General features: G+C 45.4%; 1 protein-coding gene and 1 long non-coding RNA gene across 6 annotated transcripts in view; one reads left to right on the top strand and one right to left on the bottom strand.

Annotated features, from left to right (window-relative positions):
• Positions 1–11,626, bottom strand: part of CTDSPL (CTD small phosphatase like) — a 119,595-nt gene extending 107,969 nt beyond the window's left edge. The window contains exon 1 of one of the 3 annotated variants that reach the window (XM_077992170.1): positions 11,206–11,626. In XM_077992170.1, the coding sequence (XP_077848296.1) occupies positions 11,206–11,284 (79 nt within the window). In that variant the 5' untranslated portion in view covers positions 11,285–11,626. The remainder of the gene's footprint in view (positions 1–11,205) is intronic. The other 2 variants (XM_077992168.1, XM_077992169.1) reach the window with 2 other exon arrangements.
• Positions 11,627–11,659: 33 nt separating this feature from the next.
• The window catches only part of LOC144339118 (uncharacterized), a 133,696-nt gene continuing 120,499 nt past the window's right edge, over positions 11,660–24,856 (top strand). For all 3 annotated transcript variants that reach the window (XR_013413794.1, XR_013413793.1, XR_013413795.1), the window contains exon 1: positions 11,660–11,781. This is a non-coding gene — a long non-coding RNA (uncharacterized LOC144339118). The remainder of the gene's footprint in view (positions 11,782–24,856) is intronic.

Here is a 24,856-nt window from a genome sequence, read left to right as displayed (position 1 = left end):
ATCAAAAGACTGTGAAAGATGGAGAGAAGAAAGCAGATCAGCTAGGGACCTTGAATCCTAAAGAATAATAGGGTGGTGATTTCCCTGGGTTTTCTTTTTGCCTCGTAGATCCTAGACTTGGAGGTAAAGAAGCTGGCTACTGGAGAAAACTGACAGTTGCAGACAAAGAGTCCCAATAAAAGCCTACTCTCTGTAACCAAAGGACCAGAAAAGGGGCAGTCTAGCAAGACAGAAGTCTTTCAGATAAAACTGCTCTACTATAGCCTAATATTACCCCCATCCCTCCTATCACACACCTACTCATGCCAGAGAAAACCTAATGGCTACCTCGAATTCCACCCTCATAGGGTGTAATAAGGCATCCTACCACCCATGCTGGAGTGGTGTTAAAGGTGACCAAATATGAAGCGGGGACTCATCCCTGAAAGCTGGTAATGAGCTCCCTCTTCTCCCAGTGGTCAGGGGAGACCACATGGCCACCTTGGACTTCTACCCCTATCCAGCAGTAATGAGGTGCTCCCCTTCCCAGTGAGGCGGTATCAGAGGAGGCACAGGAAGAGTCAGGGCTCTTACTCACAGCCAGTGGTAATGAACACTCCCATTGTAGTACAGTAGAGACCACACAGAAGCCGAACTCCCTTCCTGCCCAGCAGTAGGTCAAAAGAAGCTAAGTGGGGGTCGAGCGCAGTGGCTCACGCCTATAATCCCAGCACTTTGGGAGGCCAGGGTGGGCGGATCACGAGGTCAAGAGATCGAGACCATCCTGGCCAACATGGTGAAACCTCGCCTTTACTAAAAATACAAAAATTAGCTGGTCATGCTGGCACGCGCCTGTAGTCCCAGCTACTCAGGACACTGAGGTAGGAGAATCACTTGAACCCAGGAGGCAGAGGTTGCAGTGAGCCGAGATCATGCCACTGCATTCCAGCCTGGGCAACAGAGTGACTCTGTCTCAAAAAAAAAAAAAAAAAAAAAAAGAAAAGAGCCTAAGAGGGGAGGCTTGACATCCAACTCCACCTGATATTAACAAGGCAGGGCTTCCCCTTTCCTGCTGGGGGCATGTCAGAGAAAACCAACCAAAACAGAAGGCTTAAATAAGACCCAGAGTCTCATAACATTATACAAAAATGTCCAGGTTTCAATTGTAATTTGCTTGTTATACGAAGAACAAGGACTTCCCAAACTGAATGAAAAAAAATCCATACATGTCAACACCAAGATGACAGAGATCCTACACTTATCAGATAAAGATTTGAAAGCAGCCATGATTTAAAAAAAAAAAATGCTTCGACAAGCAATTAGGAGCATGTTTAAAGCCTAGGCAACATAGGCTGACTCCCGACTCTACAAAAAATACAAAACATTAAGCCAGGCAAAACAAAACATGTGCCTACAGTTGCTGCTACTCAGGAGGCTGAGATGCGAGGATCACTTGAGCCCACGAGGTTGAGGCTGCAGTAGGCCATGACTGCACCATTGCACTCCGCTCCAGCCTGGGTGACACAGAGCCTCAGCAAAGAAATAGTCTCAGCAGAGAAGAAGAAGATATAAAGAAAAACTAAATGGGAAATTTAGAACTAAAAAATATAATAATTGAGATAAAAATCTCAGTAGATGTGCTCAATAGCAGAATAGAAGAAATAAGGAAAAAAACCAACAAACTTGAAGACAGAACAACAGAAATTACCCAACTGAACAACACAGGGGAGAAAAGGCTGAAAACCAAAAAAGCTCAATATGGATAAACCTGTGGGACTATAACAAAAGATCTAACATTTATGTCATCATAGTCTCAGAACGAGAAGAGAAAGAGCAGAGCTGAAAAAGTACTCAAGAAAATAGTGCCTGAAAACTCCCCCAATTTAGCAAAGACATAAACCAAGAATGAACTGCAAACAGAATAAGCTAAAAGAAATCCATGCCAAGACATATCATAACTAAACTTCTGAAAGCTAAAGATGGTAGAGCCACTTTGGAACACAGTTTGGCAGTTTCTTACAAAACAACAAAATACTCTCACCATACAATCCAGCAATCATGTTCCTTGGTATTTATGCTAAAGTGCTGAAAACTTACATCTACACAAAGACCTCCACACATATGTTTATAGTAGCTTTATTCATAAGGGGGCTAAAACTTGGAAGCAACCAACATCCCTTCAGTAGGTGAATGGATAAACTGTGGTACAGACAGACTATGAAATATTATTCAGTATTAAAAAGAAATAAGTTAACAAGCCATGAAAAGACATGGAGGAAATGTAAATGCATATTACTAAGTGAAGGAAGCAAATCTGAAATGGTTACATACTATATGATTCCAAGTATATGACATTCTAGAAAAGGCAAACCTATGGTGACAGTAAAAAGATCAGTGGTTGCCAGGGATTGGGCAGGGGAGAGACAGAGGAATAAGTGGAGCACAGAGGATGTTTAGGGCAATGAAATTATTCTGTATAATACTATAATGGTGAGTATATGTCATTATACATTTGTCCAAATTCATAGACTATAAAACTCCAGGAGTGAACCCTTATGTTCTTGGACCTTGGGTGATGATGACATGTCGACATAGGTTTATCAATTGTAATAAGTGGGCTACTCTGGTGTGGGATGTTGATAGTATGGGGAGCTACGCATCTGTGCGGTCAGGGAATATATGGAAATTCTCTGTGTTTTCTGCTCAGTTTGGCTGTGAACCTAAAACTGCTTTCAAAAATAAAGTACATTTTTAAAAAGTATTGAACTGAATGAAAACCAAAAATGCAAAATATCAAAATTTGTGGGACACAGCTAAGGCAGTCTTGAGAGAGAAACTTGTAGCACTAAATGCATACATTAGGAAAGGGAGAAAAGTCTCAAATCATTCATCTAAGCGCCCCTTCAAGAACCTAGAAAAAGAAGAGCAAAATAAACCCAAATAAAGCAGAAGGAAGGAAATAAAGATAAGAACAGAAATCAACAAAGTTGAAAACAGAAAAGCAATTTAAAAAATCAATGCAACAAAGAACTGGTTATTTGTAAAGAATAAGAAAATTGAGAAACCTCCAGCAAGATTGATACACAAAAAATAAGATGGAGGACACACATTGTCAGTATCAGGAATGAAACAGGGCATAACACTACAGATTCTGCAGGCATCAAAAAGATAATAAGGGAATAATGCTATGAATAGTTCCATACACACCAATTTGACAACTTAGATGAAATGAATCAAATCTCAGAAAAATAAAAAACTTCCCAAGTTACCCAATCTGAAAGAGATAATTTAAATAGCTCTATAACTATTAAGAAAATTCAATTTGTAGTTTAAAAATTCCCCCCAACCCCCATCTCCCTGAAAAAAAGTCCAGGTCCAGATGATTTCACTGGAAAATTCACACCAATTCTACACAATCTCTTCCAGAAAACAGAAGAGAGGTAACAGTGATATCAAACCAGATAAAGACAACACAAAAAAAGAAAACTGCAGACCAACATCACTTACAGAAAAAAAAATCCTTAACAAAATATTAGCAAATAGAAGTCATCAATATATAGAAAGAATTATACACCACAGCCAAGTAAGGTTTATTCCATGGGTGCAAGTCTGGTTCAATATTCAAAAATCAGTTTAATCTATCACATTAACAGACTAAAGGAGAAAAATCACATGATTACACTAATTGTTGCAGAAAAAGCATAAGACGAAAGTCAACATCCATTCTTGATTAAAAACCCTCAGAAGAATTGAATGGTTACTTTCTCAACCTGTTAAAGACTTCTATTAAAAAACCTACAGCTGACATTATACTAATGATGAAAGACTGGAAATGCTTTCCCCCTAAGACTGGGAACAACGCAAGGATGTCCATTCTCGCTACTCTTGTTCAACATACTGCTAAAGTTCCAGTCAGTGCAATAAAGCAAGAAAAAGAAATAAAAAGCATACAAGTCAGAAATGAAGACATATAAGTGTTCTTATTTGATGACATGTTTGTCTATGTAAAAAACCTCAGGGAATCTATAAAAAGTCTCTTACAACTAATAAGTGAGCTCAGCAAGGTCATAGGATACAAGATAAGTATTCAAAAATCTTTTGTATGTCTATGTATTAGCACTGAACACGTGAGCACCAAAATAAAAAATAAATACAATTGACAGTCATTTAAAAAATAAACACTCTACAGCATTGTATGATAACTATGGGCAACAATACTATATAGTTTTAAATAACTAAAAGGAGGATAATAAATGCGCCCAACACAAAGAAATGATAAATATTTGAGATGATGGATATGCTAATTACCCTGATCTGATCACTATGCAATGTATGTATATCATTATATACCCTATAAATATGTATAATTATGATGTATCAATTAAAATATGTATAGTTTAAAAAGAACACTCAGATGTAAATCTAATAAAATATTAATAGGACTTGTATGCTGAAAGCCTGATGGCAGAATCAAAGATCTAAATAGAGAGACGTCATGTGTTCATGGATTGGAAGACTTAATCTAGAAAAGATGTCAATGCTCCTCAAATTGACACACAGGTTTAATTCAATTCTTATCAAAATCTCAGGAAGCTTTTTTGCAGATATAAACAAGAGTATTGTAAAATTTATATAATGCAGCAACAAAACTAGAACAGCTAAAACAATTTTGAAAAAGAACAAAAGTTGGAAGGATCAGTCTAGTCTATATAATGACTTATTATTTAGCTACAGTAATCGAGACTATATAGTATAGGCAGGGGGATGGACATATAGATCAGTGGAACAAAAAAACAAACCCAGAAACAGACTCACATAAATATGCCCAACTAATTTTTGACAAAGATGCAAAAGAAATTCAAAGGAGGAAGGACAGATAACTTTTTCAACAAATGTAGCTGAAGCAACCAGACACTCAGAGACAAAAAACCAAACCAAAGTTTCATGCCTTGTTAAAAAATGGACTCAGAATGGATCATGAATGTAAATTTAATGTAAAATCATAAAACTTGGAAAAAGCGTAGGAGAAAACCTTTGGGATCTAGTGCTAGGCAAAGAGTTCTTGGATTTGACACCAAAAGCACAATCAATAAAAGGAACTACTTATATATTGCATCTTATCAAAATTTAAAACTTTTGCTTTGCAAAAGGCTCTTAAGAGGATGAAAAGCCAAGCTATAGCTAGAAGAAATACTTGCAAACCACATATCTGAAAAAGGACTAATATCTATGATACATAAAAATTCTCAAAACGACAGTTTAAAAAAATCCAATCAGAACATGGGCAAAAGACATGAAGGGATAGCTCATCAAAGAAGATACACAGAAGAAAAATAAGCACATGAAAAGATGTTCAACATCATTAGCCATCAGGGAAATGCAAATTAAAACCATAATAAGCTACCACTACATACCAGAATGGCTAATATGAAAAATAGTGAAGTGATAATTACTCAAGGTGATGGATACCCTAAATACCCTGACTTGCTCATTACACTATTCTATGCATATAAAATATCATATGTACCTCAGAAAAATGTACAAATATTATATATCAGTTTTTAAAAAAGAAATGAAAAAGGTAACTCAAAGGAGTTCTTTTTAAAAAAGAAATGAAAAAGGTAACTCAAAGGTGGCAAAAGAGTTCTGTAGCTCGTGATGGTGGTTATACAAATATAAATGTGTTAAAGATGCATAAAGCTATAAAAATGAATTCATGCAAAACCTGGTGAAATGTAAGGTCTGTAGTCTAAAAAATTGTATTTGCCAATGTCAGTTTCCTGGTTTTGATAATGAAATATATAATTATATAAGATGTTAGCATTAGGGGACACTAGGTGATGGGTACATGGCACCTCTCTGTATTATTTTTGCAACTTCAAGTCTATAATTATTTCAAAATAAAAAATTTTAAAAATAGTGACAACACCAAATGCTGGTGAGGATGCAGAGAAACTGGATCACTTATACATTGCTGGTGGGTATGTAAAATGCTACATTTACTCAAGAAAACAGTTTGGCAGTTTCTTTAAAAAGTAAATATGCAACTACCATATGATCCAGCAATTGCACACTGGGCATTTATCCCAGAGAAATGAAGACTTAGGTTCAAACAAAAACATGTATACCAATGTTTATTGCAGCTTTATTCATAATACTCAAAATCTAGAAACAATCTACATATCATTCAAAGCGTGAATGGTTAAACAAACTCTGGTATATCCATGTCATGGAATACAATTGAGCAATTTAAAAAAAAATATTAATATAAGGAACAACCTGGATGAATCTCCAGATAATTATGTTGAGTGAAAAAAAGCAATTCCAAAAGATCACATACTGTTTGATTCCATTTAGATAATGTTCCTAAAAACAAAATTTTAGAAATGTAGAGTGGATTAGTGGTCACCAGTGGGCTAAGGAGCAGGGTGGCATGGGAGGGAAGCAGTGTGACTCTAAAGGGCAACAGGACGGATCCTCCTGGTGATGAAATTTTTCTGTACCTTGACTATATCAATGTCAACATCCTGATGTGATATTATACAGTTTTACAAGATGTCAGTAATAAGAGAAACTGGGTAGAGGGCATAGAAAGTCTCTGTGATTTCTTAAAACTGCATGTAAATTTACAGTTATCTCCAAATAAAAAGTTTAATATAAAAAAGTTAATCTGAATCTACTTCAAATCTATTTCTGTCATCTGAAATAATGATTGTTTCCAAAAGTCTTCTCTTTGCTATAATTTTGTTATCAGCCCAAAGCTTAAAGTTTCTGAGTTAACATTGAGTATTACAAACATTTAAAGGAAACATACCTAGCACCTTAGGCCAAAATATCTGCTCAAACAAAATTTCCTGCAGAAATCTCATCAAGGACACATATTAGCTTACAAAATAATTAACTGCTTAGATATCATTGATATGTTCTTGCTAATACGACATACTAATTGAGATTTTTTTGGTTTTGTTTTATTATTGTTAAATTCCCTCAAATTATTTATTTCCTTTCAAAGAGCTATGGGAAATTTCTTTTTTTAGTTAAAAAATTTCATCTGTAAAATGAGTATATTTCATTAATAGTTAAACAAAAGGCAAAGTTTCCTCTCCCTAGAGGAATCTTTGTTGTCCAGTCCTCTCCCAGAGGAATATTTGTTGTCAATTTATTTCCTTCCATATTACTTTTTCTGTATTTCTAAACAAATACACAATTGTGTGTGTGCGTGTGTGATTTCTTTTTTTACAAAGGTAGGAACCATACTGTTTATACTGTTCTTCAAAATTTTTCCTGCTTTAAAATGTCTTGAAAATTCACATATCGGTATGTTTAGATTTAATTTAGCTCATTCTTTTCAACTGCCTCACAGCATTCTGCTATTGATGTATCATAGCCTAACCATTCACCTGCTGACACTTAGGATGGTTCTAATACTTGCTATTGCAAGCAATGTAGTCATTAAGTGAAAATCCTTGTACGTGTTTCTTTGAGCACACATGAGGTTATTTCTCTAGGACAGAAACTTAGAAGTAGAACAGGAGCTTTCAATGTGTGGTCAATACTGCTGTTTGGCTGAACCGATACCTGTTTCCATCTATTTTCAATGTTCTCCCCTCCTGCTTCCCACAGCAAAGGCTGGAAAAGCTGGAAACTCACTTTCCTCACTCTGTTTGCAGCAAGGGGTGACCATGTGGCCTGGTTCTGGCCAACTAAACATCAGCAAAGTTTTCTGGGTGGTCCCTAGGAACGTTTTTTGCATTTTTGCTTTCCAGGTAAAAGGAATACACAAGACTGGCACTGTCTCTTTTTCCTGCCCTAAAGGTGGCTGTGGTGTTCCGGGGGGGTGGCAGTCATGGTATAACATGAGGGAAAACCAGGAGAATCACTATGATGTTGGCCCTAGTATCAATGAGTTGCTGAACCAAAGCTATCAGCAGCCTCCCTCAGACAGCTTATTATGTGGGAAAAATAAACTCCTATTGGTTTAAGCTGCAGCTAATCTGGTTTTCTGTTACTTGCAGCCAAATGTATTCCTAATTGATTCAGTATTAAATTACTCTCTAAAAACTCTGTACTCACTTTATTCTCTCACAAACGTCTATTAAGTCATTTTCCAAACCTTTGTCTACTTTGAATATTGGCAGTCATTTAAATGTTCAACCAAGCTGATGCATGAAAAGGTTTCACATGAAGTAGAGCACCACTTCATATATTTATTGGCCATTCAGATTTCTTCCTCTATGACTTTCTTGTTCCTAACTCTTGTCCACTTTTCTACTGACTGTTGGACATTTTCTTACTAATGTGTAACAGGAAACTTCCAGATTGCAAAGTAGCCTGGGTTAAACTTACAGGGAAATTTTTCTCTTTATCTTGACATGATCAACCAAATCAAACACAACTGTAAGATATGAGCATTCTGTGACAGGCCAGGCTGGCAGTGACAGTCATCTCTGAGTTGTGCACCACCACGTGGCAATGTGTCAAGAAGTAATTCAACTTGGTGCAAAACACCACAGCCCATGCTTAGTACTTCCTTTGTAAATCTGTATCTAAAGAAAGATTTATGGAATCACCACACACTGTTGAACCAGGCAGAGACTTTAATGTACATCATCTCTTTGAACCCTCAGGTCACACCCCAGAGGTAGTCATTACTATCCTATTTTAGAGAATAAATGATGAAAGTAAACATGTAAAAGCAATAGTTTCTTTCCTATTATAAAACTTAAAATATTCCAGGCCCAATATTTTTTAAAACAAAGTAATTGTTTATCTCAAAATAAATTATGTAAAATAATGTAAATTTATGCAAAAATGTATTTTACATAATTTTATGGGCCCATCTGAAGATATCAACACGCTTAAGCTAGAAACATTGCTGAACCTATTTACTGGTTTATAAAGCTGAAGAAATTGTTCCAACATTTGGCTCTAGAGTCTACTGCCGCATTACAGGTAACCAAAATTATTTCCATTTTTTTAAGTGAAGAACGAAATTGAGTAGGATTTCAATGCTTCAGCAAGAAGGACCTACTAGCCAACCACCCCACCCCAGGGCTGCAGGTAAAGAATTCCTCTAATCGGTTAACAAACAACCAATCTGACACTGGCAAACAAAATAGGCTGCTAAAGATAATAAAAGATTGTCATGAAAAGTAATGTAAACAAGTTGAATAGAACAAGCACTATCCTGGAGTATTTGTATATGGTTTGGATTTTGGAGAGATTGATTCTTTGTTTTAAAAATCCTAGCCGCTAGAGGAAAAGGGAAAGTTGGCAGAGCTCCTGCTCCTGGAGTCAGGTGGGGGGCAGCAGGAGGTCTGAGGCTCTGAAAATATTTCCCTGCTTTGTGCCACACCTCTCCTCAAAGAGCTGTGGATTCTCTCTGGCAAAGCATCACACAAAGCATTCAATCTACAGCTGGTAAGGAGCACAGGCAGCAAACCTCCTTGATGCCTCCAACCAAATGCTCCCTGAGGGCACACACCCAGCCAGGGCTCCAAGAACTAACAGCTCCTATGGCAGGAAGGCCAAATCACCAAGCAGCTGCCCACTTGGGTCCCAGAGAAATACGGAGATTTACCTGGAGCACTCTCTTGCAGAATTTTTTAGACCATCTGAAAGGCACAGAAAAATGCCTGAGAGAGTTTGAATTCTTTATTTTACATAAAAGAAATCCAGTCTGCAGACGCATACCATGTTTGTGGTCTACGAAAACTGCAAACAGGTAAACAAATGCCCAACCTCAGGGTACCTGCTGGTTCCTTCCATTTTTCTGATGGGCTTGCCCAGTGGCCTCTGCCTGGGGAGAGGCAGAATATTCCCCTCACTCCCACCCAGATTTCTAGCAGGGGCTGCACACCTCACCCACTGGTTCAGCAAAGGTAGGAGCCCCTAGAAAGAAATCTGACTCGTCCCCAAAGCCGGTTGTGGCCAGCTCTGGCCTGGAGAACGGTCAGGGGTCCTGGCGGGCTGCACCTGACCTCAGTCCAGGTGTTCACGAGGCGCATGACAGAAAGAGAATGAGGCAAGCTTTAGTCACCAGAACAAAACAAGCCAGATTCCTTGACCCTTCAAAACAGTCTGTCCAAGCCCCAACACACTAGAGGCACAGAAAGCTCCAGGCATGCAAGAGAGGGGGACAGGCCAAGTCTCTAAGTGGGAATATAGACACCAAGAGAAAGGGCCAAAAGGAAACAGAATGGGGGGCTGGGGTCAAAATATGCCAAAATCAAACCAGGCACAGAAGCACAGTGCTGGCTGAGCCCTTGGCCAGCTCTCCGGGAGGGGACACTCCTGGCACCATAAGGGCTCCACAAGTGCCCTTTAAAGCTCGGTCCTAAGAGGGTCCTGGAAGGGCCAGGCCTTGTAAGTCCTCCCAACAGGCTGGTGGCCCCGAGACAGCAAAGAGTGGAAAAGGGAGAAAGTGGGGATGGCTCCGAACTGCCTCCTCTCCCCCACAGACTCCAGCACTTGCACAACCAACTAAACACACACAGACACATGGCCTCATTGTCTGATACACAGGAAGACACACACAGGTTCGTAGTTAGGTGCACAGCCTCATTGTGTGTAATTTACACACACACACACCCTCCCAGTAGAGGTACACAACACATTCAATCTGCCAGTTGGGTGGTGTAGTCACACAATCATACACACACACAAACTCTGTCAGGAGTGAACAGACATAGAACCTCTCCAGGCTCACGCTCACGCACACACATTCCACAACCCTTCAGTCAGGCCCATACAAACCTCTAATACACACAACACAAACTCACAGCCTGTCAGGAAAAAAAGCACTCACAAGGTCTCCGTTAGGTTCGCAAACCCTTACAATCTCACAACCTCTCTGTGAGGTGCACACACACCCTTACAATCGCTCTGTCCGCGTGTGCACACACACACATAACACACGTCTGTGTTAGGTGTACACACAGGCGCACAACTTCTCTGCGGGCGTGCGCGCACACAAACTCACAACCTCCCGGTTAGATGCACACACACTCGCTCCCAGTCTCTCCGCCAGCCCCTGCACACTCACACTGGCTCGGTCGGCACACGCACTCTGGCAGCCTCGCTCTCCTCCGGGCGCACCCCACACCCACGCACCCTCCAGGCCCTGTGCACCCCTCCCCCAGGCCCGTGCCGGCGCCCGGCAGTGAACTCCAGCGACGCGGGGTGTGCGCACGCCCCCGGCCAGCGGCCGCCTGCGCCCCTCCTCACCTTTCTCGCCCGCGCCCGGCACCCAGCCCTCGTCCTCCTTGGGGTTGGTCACCTGGGTGATGATGGCCGGGCCGTCCATGGGTGCGCGGCGCGGCGGCCGCCCGCAGGCCCGGCCCCCCGCAAGCCAAGCGCGCGGGGGCGCGGCGCGGGGGGCGCGGGGGCGCGGCGCGTGGGGGCGCTCGCAGCCGCCGCCTGGGCGCGCCCGCCGCCCGGCCCCGCGCTCTGGGAGAGGCGGCCCGGGCCCGCGCCCCAGCTCCCGCCGCCGCCGCCGCTGCCGCTGGGCTCGAGCGGCCGCCGCCTCGTCACCATGAACCCCGGAGCCGCGCCCGGGAGAGCAGCGCACGGGGAGGCGGAGCGGGAGGCCCGGCGCCGCTGGAAGCGGGAGCGGGAGGGCGAGGGGGAAGGAGCGAGCGAGGGCGGGAGGGCGGGAGAGAGGGAGGGAAGGAGAAAGGAAGGGAGGGAAAGAAGAAGGGCGGGCGAGTGGGTGTGTCCCGGCCCGGGGACCGGCCTCCGCCGCGGGCTCTGCCCGCTCGCCTGCTCGCCTGGTGGGGGAGAGGGGAGCGGGGCCGACACGGGGTGAGTGGAGGGCGGAAGGGGGCGGCGGCGCGCGCGGGGGCCCGGGGCAGTTGAGTGGGGTGAGGGGCTCGGGGTGTAGCAGACGGCACGGGGGCTGGGGAGGTAGAAGTGAGGGGTGTCAGGGAGGCCTGGGAGAATGAGTGAGGTGAGAGGCCTGGGGTGTGAGAGATGTGGGGAGGAGTCTGAGGCAGATGGGTGGGGTGAGGGGAGCGGGGGAATTCGCGGGGGCCCGCGGGGGCCCGCGGGGGGCAGGATTCGGAAGGGTGAGGTGTGGGAGTCCAGGGGCCGAGGGGGCATGGCATGGAGGCAGGAGCGAGGAAGGGGGCCCGAGGAGGGATATTTACCGCGAGGAGGCGCGGGAAGGGCTGGGCGGAGGTGCTGGGCGAGGGGCGTCCCGGCGAGGGAACCGAGGGGCCTGGGGCGTGAGTGCGGAGGGAAGTGGTTTGCAGAAGTGGGGGCTGCCCAGAAGCGGTCTTGACACCCAGACGGCCCGCAGAGGGGCCCGGGCGCGGCGCTGCTGTGATGGAGGCCAGGAACGTGGGGAAGGTTCGGAGAGGCCCAGGGCTGCGCTGCCCGGCTTGAGGGGTCGCAGGAGTGAGCGAGATCGGGAGTGATCCGTGCAGAGAGGGGATCTGCGGACCGGGCCAGCGGCTCAGGTCGTGCGGATGCTGGCGGGACTCGCATCAGCATTCGGCCCCAGAGCCCGTGTGAGGGGCTGCGGGTCCTGAAGGACCAACCTCCTGTACGTGAGGGTGTCATGACTGAGGGGGGCCTGGGCAGTGGGCATTGTCGGGTGCCGTGCAGCAAGGGGACCGGGGGAGTCCGTCGAAGGCAGAAGAGCGGAAGGCGCTGGTGGCAAACCGAGCCTGGCAGGGACTGTGCTTGTGTAAGGCAGCCGGCCACTGTCAGGCCTAGGACGACGGCCAGAGTGTGGGAGAGACAACAAAGTGCCCCCTCAGCCTGGGAGCGTCGGGGTCCTTTGGCGCCCGCGTCCTCAGCTTCCAACTTACAGGCCACACTCAGCCCAGTAAGCCAGGGGGCGGGGTAGTGCTGCAGGAGGGCGGGCCCGGGGGCGGGGCAGGAGAACTCGCGCGCGCTCTCCACCAATCAGGAGGGCCTGGGTGGGTCTACAGACCGCGACGTCGGTGGGCAGGGTTCAGTGGGCGGCCTCAGGCGAAGAGCTGCTTGCCTACCCCTGCCAGGTTGCGCGCGCACTTCAGGCCTTGCGGTCTTGTCCAGCTCTTCCGTGGCTTCCAGCAGGCGAGGCCAAACAGGATCTTTCTCACTTCCCCACATCTCCTGGATCCTGGAGCTGGATGCAGTCAGGTCCCGTGCTCACCGGGGGAACCGGCGAGCCTCTCCAAAGTATTAAAGGACACTTCCGGAAGAGCCTTTGGCCTGTGGTCAGCCTGCAGACCTCAGTGGTCTCTGTACCTGTAGGAGCCCCATGAGGGTCCAGGTGTGGGAGACAGTCCTGGGACAGGGCTCCTGCGGCCGAGGCAGGTGGGAAGGCACTTCAGGGGAGCTGCTGTAAAAGGTAGTTGGTAGGCAAGAGGTGGGCGTTCTGCTCCAAATCCAGGACCTCCACTGGCATTCTGGCTGTGTGTGTGGGCGGGACCAGGTGCCAGTTGCCCTTGGGGCGTACTCACATGTGTGTAGCTGCTTTTCCAAGGGCACCTTTGGGACCCCAGTGAATCACCTCATGGGGTTGATCCATGATGGTGGAAGAAGTGCCCTTTTAGTCAGTAAGCCAAGCCCCACTGTAATAGCCCAGGCTCCAGGGCATGCCCTTCTTAATTCTCCCAAGTACAGATCACATTAGGGCCCCATGGCATGCAGCATTTCCCTTGTTCTAATGCTCTTCACATTTGTTACGAGGATGTGACTGGCCTGGGACCTGGTGAACTCAATTTCCTAGAAAATAAAAAATAAAAAAATAAAAAATAAAAAGACTTCTGAATTCTAAGGGGTCAGAGAAGGATCTTCCAGAGATTGCAGAGTGGGGAGGGCCTGGGGATATGGTTCTACAGTTTTTGGTCATAACCAAAAAGATGAGCATCTCTGCTGCCTGGTTGATGAAGCATCCCAAATAGTCCATTAGCGAGGGCAAAGTGATGGGAACATTTGGAGTCACTGATTCACATGCTTGAGGGCTGGATCCCTTATTTGGGAGGTGGCAGGTACTTCCAGAGCTTCTGTTCACTTAGTGAAGGCTGGGAAGCTCAGAGCTCAGTGGAACAGGGCTAGAGGAAGTCATTTTCATATATAGAGTCTTTCCTGTTTGGCCTCTTTTGTAGCAATGACTCCCCAGGACCCTCCAGTAACAATTTTCCCTTACCTGCATCCCCCACCATCCTCAGGATCCTAAGATCACCTTGAAAAAAAACCCTTACCTTCGCCCAAGTCTTTGTTTCAGGCTCAAGCAAGAAAACAACTTGCTATCTTTTAAGTCCTTGTTCCCCTCAATTATGCTGTTTGATTTATTGTTTATTTTATCAATATTAATAGAATCAAATAAAAATATCACCTATAGCCCTATCACCATCCCTTAGTCAATCTCGAATTTCCTCCATTTCTCCCTGTCTTTGCCTATATGCTGACATAATTTTATGTAGCTATAAAAAAGCCATGTTTAAAATTATAAGGTTAGCATTTTCTTATGTGGTGACATAATTGCTGTAACTACCATTATAAGTGATTGCATAATACCTTACTGAAACAGTCTTAGATAACACAGTATTTTGGTTTTATACATGAAAGAAAGATTCAAAAATTGTTGGGACAAGTGACTATCCATGAGGAGAAAATATATCTTTATCCCAGTCCTTACAGTGTATTCAAGATAGATTGAATAATTAAATATAAAAAATTAACATAAATAAATACACCAGAACAAATATGGGTATGTGCTTTTTGATCTCGGATGGGAAAGGCCTAAGAGTGACAAAAACTTAAGAAATTGCCAGGATAAGATTGATAAATTTGGCTGTATTCATTCAATAAACATTTATTGAGTGCCTTCTGTATGCAAGGTTCTGCTCTAGACACGGGATCTCAGAGTTATCTAAAATGACAAGTAGGGAGTTGAGCTATCATACTCTCACACAAGTCAGTCAGTCATAGCCAAAGGCTGTCCCTGGGGGCCTTAAGTCTGTGGGCACTCTGGGGCTCTCTGGGAATAGGAGCAAAGCAGCTCCAATGTCCTGAGGACAGGTGCCAGCCATGGGAGCCATCATCGCAGCCTGCCCCTGCCCTGCTCTCCACATTTGAATCTCTCCCTGCAGGCACTGTTTCTTGGTCTGCTTTTTCTCCTCTTTGTGGGCATCTCAGTCTCAAGTTTTGTGTGTCTGTAACTCAGACTCTGTCTCTCGCTCTGTCTCAGGTATTTTTCTATGTCTCTGTCTCTTTCTGAGTCTAGCTTCACATGTCTCTAGCTCAGTCTTCCCAGCCCTTTCTTTCAGGAGCTGGGCCTGAGAGTGGTAGGTGTCCTATTGTCCTATTGGGAAAGAAGTGGAAGTTGGATCTGGGCAGAGATTCCTGGTGGTTAGTAAAGTGGATATGAACCTGAGCCCACCCACAGGTCTCTCCCCTGGGGTCACCTTGGGACCTAGATGAGGTTCCTCCAGGCAGCAGCCCTTCTTTCCTACTGGGAACCAGGCCCAGAGTCTGAAATCAGTTCCAAAGAGCCCTGTGCTAGCCTAGGCAGGCCAAACCACTCCCACACCAAGTATGTATTAGGTGCCCTTATTGTGCCAGACTGGGCCACATGCGGTGGACAAAATACCCTTAAGGGGCTCACAGCCTAACGGAGGAAGCAGAAGAGCAATCAGAAGGTGGCACAGAGTAGAACTGATTTATTCTCCAGGGAGTCCCTACAGAGATGATGCTAACAGCATCATTTCTGGAGACCTCAGTTCCCTGATGAGAGGACTTTTTCATCTACAATCTCCACAGAGAAGCCTGTATTTGAGGAGAAGAAGGACATAATGATGGAGGAAGAGGTGGAGGTCTTGAAGACCAGGCTGAGTTTGGAATTTAACCTAAGGGTAATCTGGAGCCACTGAGACTTCTTGAGCAAGGAACAGGCACCAGTTCAGAAACTAGTTAAGATCTGAAGGTTAAAGTCAAAACTCAGACCAGCTTAAGCCACAGTGGGGGCTCTACTGGATCATGTAATCAAATCACAGTTACATGCCTGGGCTGGAGTGGTCTGCGATAGCATCTGAAACAAGGAGGTAGAGGTCTCTAGGGGAAGGGTGTGACCTTCAGCTACTACTTTTCCCCATAACTGGGATGATCAACATGTTAGGAAAGGCAGAGGACATCCTTACACCTCAAGACACTCTGTATTCCCCACTCAGCTTGTTCCAGGACACCATCCCTAAGGGGTCCCCAACAGCTCATCCTTTTGCCTTCAACACCCATAACTCCCATCCTTCCTCAACATCCTGATCCTTTCTTACCAAGACCCACTCTCCCCCATCCACATGGATTCTTCCAATCAAATGCCTATGTCCACTGACAACTGGGGCTTCCTAGCCATCTTCTACCTCTACCCTTGTCCCCAGGGATGTTCTCTACTTGTCCCCAGGTAGGAACTGGGTACAGCATCCTTCCCATCTAAAGATACTTCACTCCTAAGAATAAGGCTTTCAAACCGGTCAGTGGTCCAGCAGGTGCAGCCCGCCCCCTGGTGGCCATGATGTTGTGTGGTCCTTTTCATGAGCCCAGCCGGATGTGGAAGGCCTCTCTCCCTGCCAGTTCCTCAGTGTACACCACAGTCAGAGTGGGCTCAGTCGTGTCACTTACCTTACCAGTCATGATTTGCACTCTTGTTCAGTTTTCCCTAGAGTATTGGCAGAAATGCCCTCAGGAGGCCAGGCGCGGTGGCTCACGCCTGTAATCCCAGCACTTTGGGAGGCCAAGGTGGACGGATCATTTGAGATCAGGAGTTCAAGACCAGACTGGCCAATGTGGTGAAACACCCGTCTCTACTAAAAATGCAAAAATTAGCTGGGCGTGATGGCGCAGGCCTGTAATCCCAGCTACTCGGGAGGCTGAGGCAGGAGAATCGCTTGAATCTGGGAGGCGGAGGCTGTAGTGAGCCGAGATCACGCTGCTGCCCTCCAGCCTGGCAACAGTGTGAGACTCCATCTCAAAAAAAAAGAAATGCCCTCAGGAATATGAAGGCCTGAGTGCCTGTCTGGAGAGGGTAGAAAGCAGGGGAACTGGAGAGATGTGCCCTACTTGGCAGCCAGTCTTGAGGAGGAAAATGAAAGGCAAAGTGGATGCAAGCCACTGGTGAAGGAGAAAAGGGCAGTCAACCGGGGCTCCTGGGCACACAGAGAAAAGGACATCTGGCATAAAGCTGGTGGTCAGGAGATGTTTGGGGAATTTGAGAACAAGACACAGCCTGATCTGAGACAGACTCTAGGACCTTGGGAATGAGCTGAAACATTCTTAGGGTACCCAGAAACCCAAGAAACGTTCCTGGAGGGGGACGTGCCTGCCACCACATCTGTACATCCAAAATTACAGGCCTGCCTTACCCAGAAAGTTTGGGTGCAAAAAGGGGACATGGCCTCAAACTTGGGCTCTCTCTGACAGCCCTGGTTGAGGGAGGACATGGCCCTGCCCTGAAACCCTGTCACAATAGGACAGCTCCCAGAGCAGAGTAGGCAGGGTAGCTCTGTGTGCCCTCAGCCCACTAGCAGGAGTGGCTTTGGCTTCTGAAAGGGCAGAGAGTCACAGAGTCTCAAGTTGATTTAGTGACTCTGGAGCCATGGAGCCCCTTGAGGTGGAACCCCACACTTAGCCCCTGTGTGGATTGTCCCTTGGATGACTCCCCTGTATCTCAGCTAGCATGTTTCATGTGGCCCGGCTGATGGAGGTTACTTTTGCTTGGCTGCTGTCATCCGTGGTCTCTCTCACCTAGGCTCCCCAGGCCCTGAACTCTGGCCCAACCACAGGTACCCCCTTTATTCCCTGGCCTGTGCCTACACAGGCTGTATTGGAGCTGAGGTGAGCAGACCCAGACGTGGCCACAGTCTGTGGTGTGAATTCTATGTCACCCGTCATCCCAAGGCTGCCTGCTGATAAAGAGGAAGGGCCAACCCATGTGTGCATCACTGCATGCACACATGTGTGTATATTAGGGGGTCCATGTGCATGTGTATGCAGCCCCTTCTGGGAAGGTGGTTGCCCTTCACATCTTTTACAGCATCAGCTTTGACAGGCAGCTGCCATGGTAGACCTCCCGCTGGCACCATTCACATGGGCGGTGCCTTGGCTGGGCAAGGGAGATATTTCACGAGCAGGTCTGGTCACAGACACACACCTTGGTACGTGCAGCTACATGCTCATTTGTACACGGGCTCACACACATGCCAGGACACAGGGCTCACACGTGACAAGGCTGTCTCTGTCCAGGCTGGTTTCTCTAAGTTGGCACTGCCTGTTTCTTCCTCCCTCCCGCTCTGGCCCTCCAAGTCTCAGCCCTGACAAGCACTGCCCTCCCCTTTCAGCTCCCCTGGAACCCAGCCTCCTACCCTCTTGGTCTTGGAAGGTTCTCAGAGCCTCCCTCATGAACATGATCACAGATGAGCATTTGTAGGCAATTTCTACTTTTCACACTAACTTCCCAGAGGCTTGGGTAGACAGACAGCTGGACTCTGTCCTCTGGAACAGGGGTTGGGGTGTGGGAAGGCAGAATACAAGGAGGTGGCCAGTCGCGGTGGCTCATGCCTGTAATCCTAGTACTTTGGGAGGCCGAGACGGTGGATTGCCTGAGCTCAGGAGTTTGAGACCAGCCTGGGCAACACAGTGAACCCCATCTCTACTAAAATACAAAAAATTAGCCAGGTGGGCGGGTGTGCACCTGTAGTCCCAGCTACTCGGGAGGCTGAGGCAGGAGAATTGCTTGAACCTGGGAGGCAGAGGTTGCAGTGAGCCGAGACTGCACCACTGCACTCCAGCCTGGGTGACTGAGTGAGAGTCCTTCTCCAAAAAAAACAGGAATACAAGGAGGTAAAAAAAAATAATAATAATAACATCTCAGTAAATCAGTCAGTCTGTCTCCTGACTCCACTCTCCTTCCCTCTCTCCTGCCTCCCCTCCCCCGCCACATACCCCTGCACACAGCCCTCCTTGGTTGCTGCTAACAAACGCTCAGGCACCCGATGCACACTGTTCCCCTCCCCCATACACTGCCAACCCACATTCCTAAATGGGGCTCTTAACCCCAACGAACTGACCCATCTACCCTATCTGGCTCTGATTCCACCATGGCCATGGGAGGCACTCCCTGTGATCCACACGTGAGTGTCTGACTGGGATGGGTGGAGAAGGAGGCCCTATCTTAGCTGAAAAAGGCAACAGGCAAGTGGCCTACTCTCTCTGGAGCTTCCTTTCTAGGCAAGAACACACAGATGATGGTTTGTTGCCAGAAGGCTCTGGGATGGGTGCAAACCAGAAGGGGTTCCGTGTCCTTGTCTGAGTTTAGGGATGGGACCAAAGAAGTAAAATTTCTGGACATTCTAGTAAAAATTATTTTTAAAATATCAAAAGCAAAAAATATTTTGGGGAAATGGATACTAGCCACATGGAATTGACTAGACTTTGAGAGTTCACACAGCTTGTTAACATTTAGTGTCTTTCTGACTCCCTGATGGCCCTTGGTAAGAGAAAAGAAGGAGGGTGGTTGTCACCCATCCCGCCTGTTTACTGCACACCAAGCTGCGGCTGGGTACCGTGTTTCCCAAGGCGAGAGGCTCCCTTGGGTGCAGGAAATGAAGATCATGTCAGGGAAGGATCAGCATGAGGGTCCTGGAGTGGGAGTCTGCCCATCCAAGTCCTCACAGGAACTCAGCTCAGACCATAAAGAAAGCTGTTATATCACCTGGCAGGCCTCAGGGATGACCTCAGGAAACTGGGTCTGTTCAGGAGCAAGGCCACTCCAGACTGAACTCCTGTTACTCCAGACAAGTCATTTGTCATGAATGTGACTCGGCTGCATCTTTCATCACTGCTTCAGTTTGGGTCTAACCATTTATCCTCTTGTTGACAACTCACTAATTTTCGTAAGTCCCAGTTTAAATCTGGGAGAGAGACAATCTGTTTGCCTTAGTTCATTCCGATTTTTCAAGTTACTATAGTTATGTACAAAATTACCCCTAATTTTAGTGACTTTTAAAAAATAAAAAAATACTCATATGCTTATGAATCTGCAATTTGGGCAGGGCTTGGCAGGCTTAGCTCATCTGTGCTTTCTATGGAGTCACCTGGGCTGCTTGAAAGTGGGAGCTGGACTGATCTGGAAGCTTACTTTCCTGCATGTCACAGTTGATGCTGGCTGTCGGCTGAGGCTTTGGGCTGTTGGTTGGGAAACCTACAAATGGTATTGACCATGTCTTTTATTTTCTGTACTCTGACGTTTTGACATCTTGGGGCCTTGTTTTTGGCATCTTGGGACCTTGTTGACCTTGGAGGGACTGCCCCTTTGATAGCAGATTCCTAGACATAGCAAATAACTGACCTGTGAGGGTGTCTTTCATATGCAAACCAGTCAATCCAGTGCCCACATTCCCAACCACTCCCTTTATCCAGCAATTACAGGCCCCTATTCCCCTGCCCTAGTCACCCAGGGGCCAAGTGCCAGACAACTGGGGCCAGCCACTACACCTCAGAGCCCACCCAAATTATTTAAACTAGTTAATCCTGAACCTGCTACCCTGTTCTTTTTTGTAGAAACCACACTAAAGGCCTTTGCCATAGTTTCCCTTTCTCCCTCAGCTTCCTGACCAACCTGGTGCTTCTGCGTGTGTTCCTGCATGACTTGGTGTGTCCCCTTCTCTTGGATCTGTGAGTAACAAACTATCTTTTCTTTTTTTCTTTTGAGACAGAGTCTCGCTGTGTCACCGAGGCTGGGGTGCAGTGATGCAATCTCAGGTCACTGTACCTCCACCTCCTGAGTTCAAGTGATTCTCCTGCCTCCGCCTCCTGAGTAGCTGGGATTACAGGCATGCACCATCACACCTAGCTAATTTTTGTATTTTTAGTAGGAACAGGGTTTCACCATGTTGGCCAGGCTGGTCTCGAACTCCTGACCTCAGGTGATCTGCCCGCCTTGGCCTCCCAAGATTGATTGGAAGTTTCCAGATCTTCACTCTAAGCTCCCACCACTCCTGCATGTTGTGTTTAAAGTAGGATGGTGTAGGAAATGATTATACTGGATTTATCTGAGGAAGGGAAGGTGTTGACAAAAATCTAGAAAATTATTCTGGGATAAGCGTAATCATTAGTCAAACCTCCTCAGCCTCATTTTTCTGGAGATGTGGTTATCTGGATGAGTAGCACGTGATCAGGGGCTAAGACTGGCACTTTTCCTGCATGCTGGATAGGGAGGCCTGAAACCCAGAATCTACTAAATCTGTGCTCCTTGGGCTTCCCTGTCCTTAGGAAGCTAAATTTACAACTCGAAACTGCATATCTATTGGACTATTCCCAGAGAGATGTTAAGAGATACAGATAAATAGCAAGAGATTAAGACACAGGCCCAGGACGGGCGCAGCGACTCATGCCTGTAATCTCAGCACTTTGGGAGGCTAAGGTGGGCAGATTGCTTGAGCCCAGGAGTTCAAGACCAGCCTGGGCAACACGGTAAAACCTCATTTTTATTTAAAAAAAAAATGCAAAAAATTAGCCAGGCATGGTGCTGCATGCCTGTAGTCTCAACTACCTGGGAGACTGAAGTGGGAGGATCACCTGAGCCGGGGAGGTCTAGGCTACAGTGAGCCGAGATCGTGCCACTGCACTCCAGCCTGGGCAACAGAGAGTGAGACCCTGTCTCAAAAAAAAAAAAAAAAAAAAAAAATAGAGTTCGTGACCAGCCTGGCCAACATGGTGAAACCCCATCTCCACTAAAAAAATACACAAAAAAAAATTAGCTGGGAGTGATGGCACGCACCTGTAATCCCAGCTACTCAGGAGGCCGAGGCAAAAGAATTGCTTGAACCCGGGAGGCGGAGGTTGCAGTGATCCGAGATGGAGCCACTACACTGCAGCCTGGGTGAGAGTGAGACTCTATTTCAAAAAAAAAAACAAAAAAAAAAAACCACAGGCTCAAAGTTATGTCATATCTGTCATGCTTCTCCTTTGCTTGTGCTTTTCCTCTGCCAAGAATGTTATTCTTTGCTGCTCCCTTGAGTTACCCTTGCCTGCTTCCCAAGACCCAGTTCAGAGGGAGCCACCTCCTCTAAGTTTAGTACTGTTGGTCTGTGTCTGGAGACTTATTAATGGCCTTTGGATTTATTAATAAGCAGGAAACAGTGATTGTAGGCTGAGAAGGGAGAGGTGGCGTGAATGTCCTGAGATCAGTCTGTGAACTGATTTAACACATCCTGGCTCTGGCACATTGGGCTACACCCTCAGATGTGACCCTCCCATATGCCAGACGAGGTCCCTGGGGGAAACCCTGATGCTCACCTGGCTTCTCCTTCTTACACAGAAAAGCTTGATATGCCAACAATAACATTTCTGTTTCCAAAACTGAAACAGATTTTTCTTTCTTTATAACTTGCCTCGTTCAACTTTAGAGTTTCTTTTTTCCCTTTATTTATGCAAACAATTTTTCTTCAACAGTGGGATTCTAAAAGATAATTAGGTACCCCTTTAGCATTGTGTATGGTTGAGGCCAGAAACCAGGAAGCCAGAGTACTTGCACTTCTCCAAGGCAGCTGTTGAAATGCAGGACTTCTGTGGTGGGAAGGACTGGACCACGGTCCCCCAGCCATCTTGGAGGACTGAGGCTGCCTTCAGATTTAAACTGTTTTATTGTCGAATTATCAAATTGGTTATTTATGTAAGGGCTGTCTGCATATCTGGTGCTGAGCTGGTTTAGAAGTCCCAGATGCAGCAAAAGCATTCTCCAGCACTGGAAACAGTTATCAGCAAGACCACGCTCAAAATCAACTTAAGAAAACAGCTCTAAACCAGAGATTGCAAACTGGCAGCCCAGGAGTGAAATCCAGCCCACCGGCCCATGCTGGTAGCAAGCGTGGTTTGTTATTATTCTTGTTGTTTTTTTGTTTTTGCCTGTATAGAGCAGAATGTCACTACAGTGTTTTGTTTTGTTTTGTTGAATAATTAGAGACTTACAGAAACATCATAAGAATAAAGAATTCCTATATACCCTTTAACCAGATGCCCCAAATATTAACTTTTTACTCCCCCATTGTATTATTTGAACCATTTGAAAGTAAACTTCAGGCCTATCGTCAACATTTCAAAATTTCTTTAAAAAGGATAATCTCTTATATAACCATGATACAATGATCAAATCAGTAAATTAACATTGATACAGTATTATCAACTAATCCACAGACCTTATGCTTATTTCATCAATGTACCTATTTTGTCTTTTATAGTAAAGGGGAATATTTATGTTTTCTGGTCTAGGATCCAATTTAAGATTATGTTTCCCTGTTTCTTTAGTTTCCTTTAAGCTGGTACAGCCCAGTGATTTTGTAGAATACTCCTTAACATGGGTTTGTCTGTTGTTTCCTCATGATTAGATTCGGATTATGCATTTTTGGTGAGTACTCCAGGAGTGATGTTGTATCCTCACCAGTGCCTCATATGAGGAGGCACTTGACATTGCTTTGTGGCATTATTGGTAATGTTAAGTTTGATTACTTGGTTAAGCCAGTGTCTCTAAGGTTTCTTCACTGTAAATTTTGTGCTTTGTATTTTTCCCATTGTAATTAAAAAGCATTTAATTAAAAAGCATTAAAAAGCCGGACGCGGTGGCTCACGTCTGTAATCCCAGCACGTTGGGAGGCCGAGGCAGGTGGATCACCTGAGGTCGGGAGTTCGAGACCAGCCTGACCAACATGGAGAAACCCTGTCTCTACTAAAAATACAAAATTAGCTGGCCGTGGTGGCACATGCCTATAATCCCAGCTACTAGGGAGGCTGAGGCAGGAGAATTGCTTGAACCTGGGAGGCGGAGGTTGTGGTGAGCCGAGATCGTGCCATTGCATTCCAGCCTGGGCAACAAGAGTGAAATTCTGCCTCAAAAAAAAAAAAAAAAAAAAAAAAAAAAAGCATTTTGTGTATGAGGGAGGTACTTTGAGATGATGTAAATACCCTCATTCTCATAAAACATTTACCCTCTAGTTTTAGCATCTGTTGATGACTCTTGCCTTAATCAGTTATTGCTGTTAAATTTTGGTCAGTGGGAGATTGTTCAAGTTGGGTTTTGAGTACTTTTGACACATCCCTATTATTCTGGAGCTCTTCCTTGCTCTGGTACAACAAAATGCTTTGGGTTCATAGGGTCTTTTTCTTGTACCAGCCCTGGAATCAGTTATTTCTCTAAGCAGCCCTGCTTCTTTTTAGTGGAGAATAGTATTTAGAAGCCAAGATCTGGGGCCAGATGTGCTCATTGCTGCTGCAGTGTCATTGATCCTAGGCTCCTTTGGTGGACACAGCTATCTAAATTTATTTATACCTACCTATCTATCATTTATCAAGATCAATTTATCTATCTACATCTATATTATTAATCAACCTATCAATCATCTATTTATATTTGATTACTAAAGCCTGGAGTTTATAATGACACCTCAGATTCCTAACACCACACGATTCAGTATATTTCCTTCTCCTCTTGCCGTATTTGTAACTCCCTTCTCTGACAGTGAGAAACTTGACTCCCATTATCCACAATACATTATTTATACACAATGCTCAATCTTAGAATGCCCAGAAAGTAGCCTCAGAATTGCTATCCCATTCTACTGCAAAAACCCAACTCAGTAGAGTTCAATATTTTTTTACACTGTCTTTGCCTTTTGTCAAAATACTTTATTGAAATGTTACTTGGGTTAGTTCCTCCACCTCCAATTAGGGTCATTTTTTTTTTTCTGTTTGTATTTTTTGTTAGTGTTTTCTCCCCACCCTTGTTTGTTTGTTTGTTTTAGGCAAGTGAAACACTAACATGGGTTCTAAAAGTCAGAACTACACAGAAAGGTATCCTCAGAGAAGTGTCACTGCCCTTTGTAACTTATCCCCAGCC

This window comes from Macaca mulatta, chromosome 2 (assembly GCF_049350105.2).
Source record: "Macaca mulatta isolate MMU2019108-1 chromosome 2, T2T-MMU8v2.0, whole genome shotgun sequence".
NCBI classification, from domain to species: domain Eukaryota; kingdom Metazoa; phylum Chordata; class Mammalia; order Primates; family Cercopithecidae; genus Macaca; species Macaca mulatta.
The sequence above is the reverse complement of the archived record's forward strand: the minus strand, read 5'-3'. Positions and strand labels throughout refer to the sequence as shown.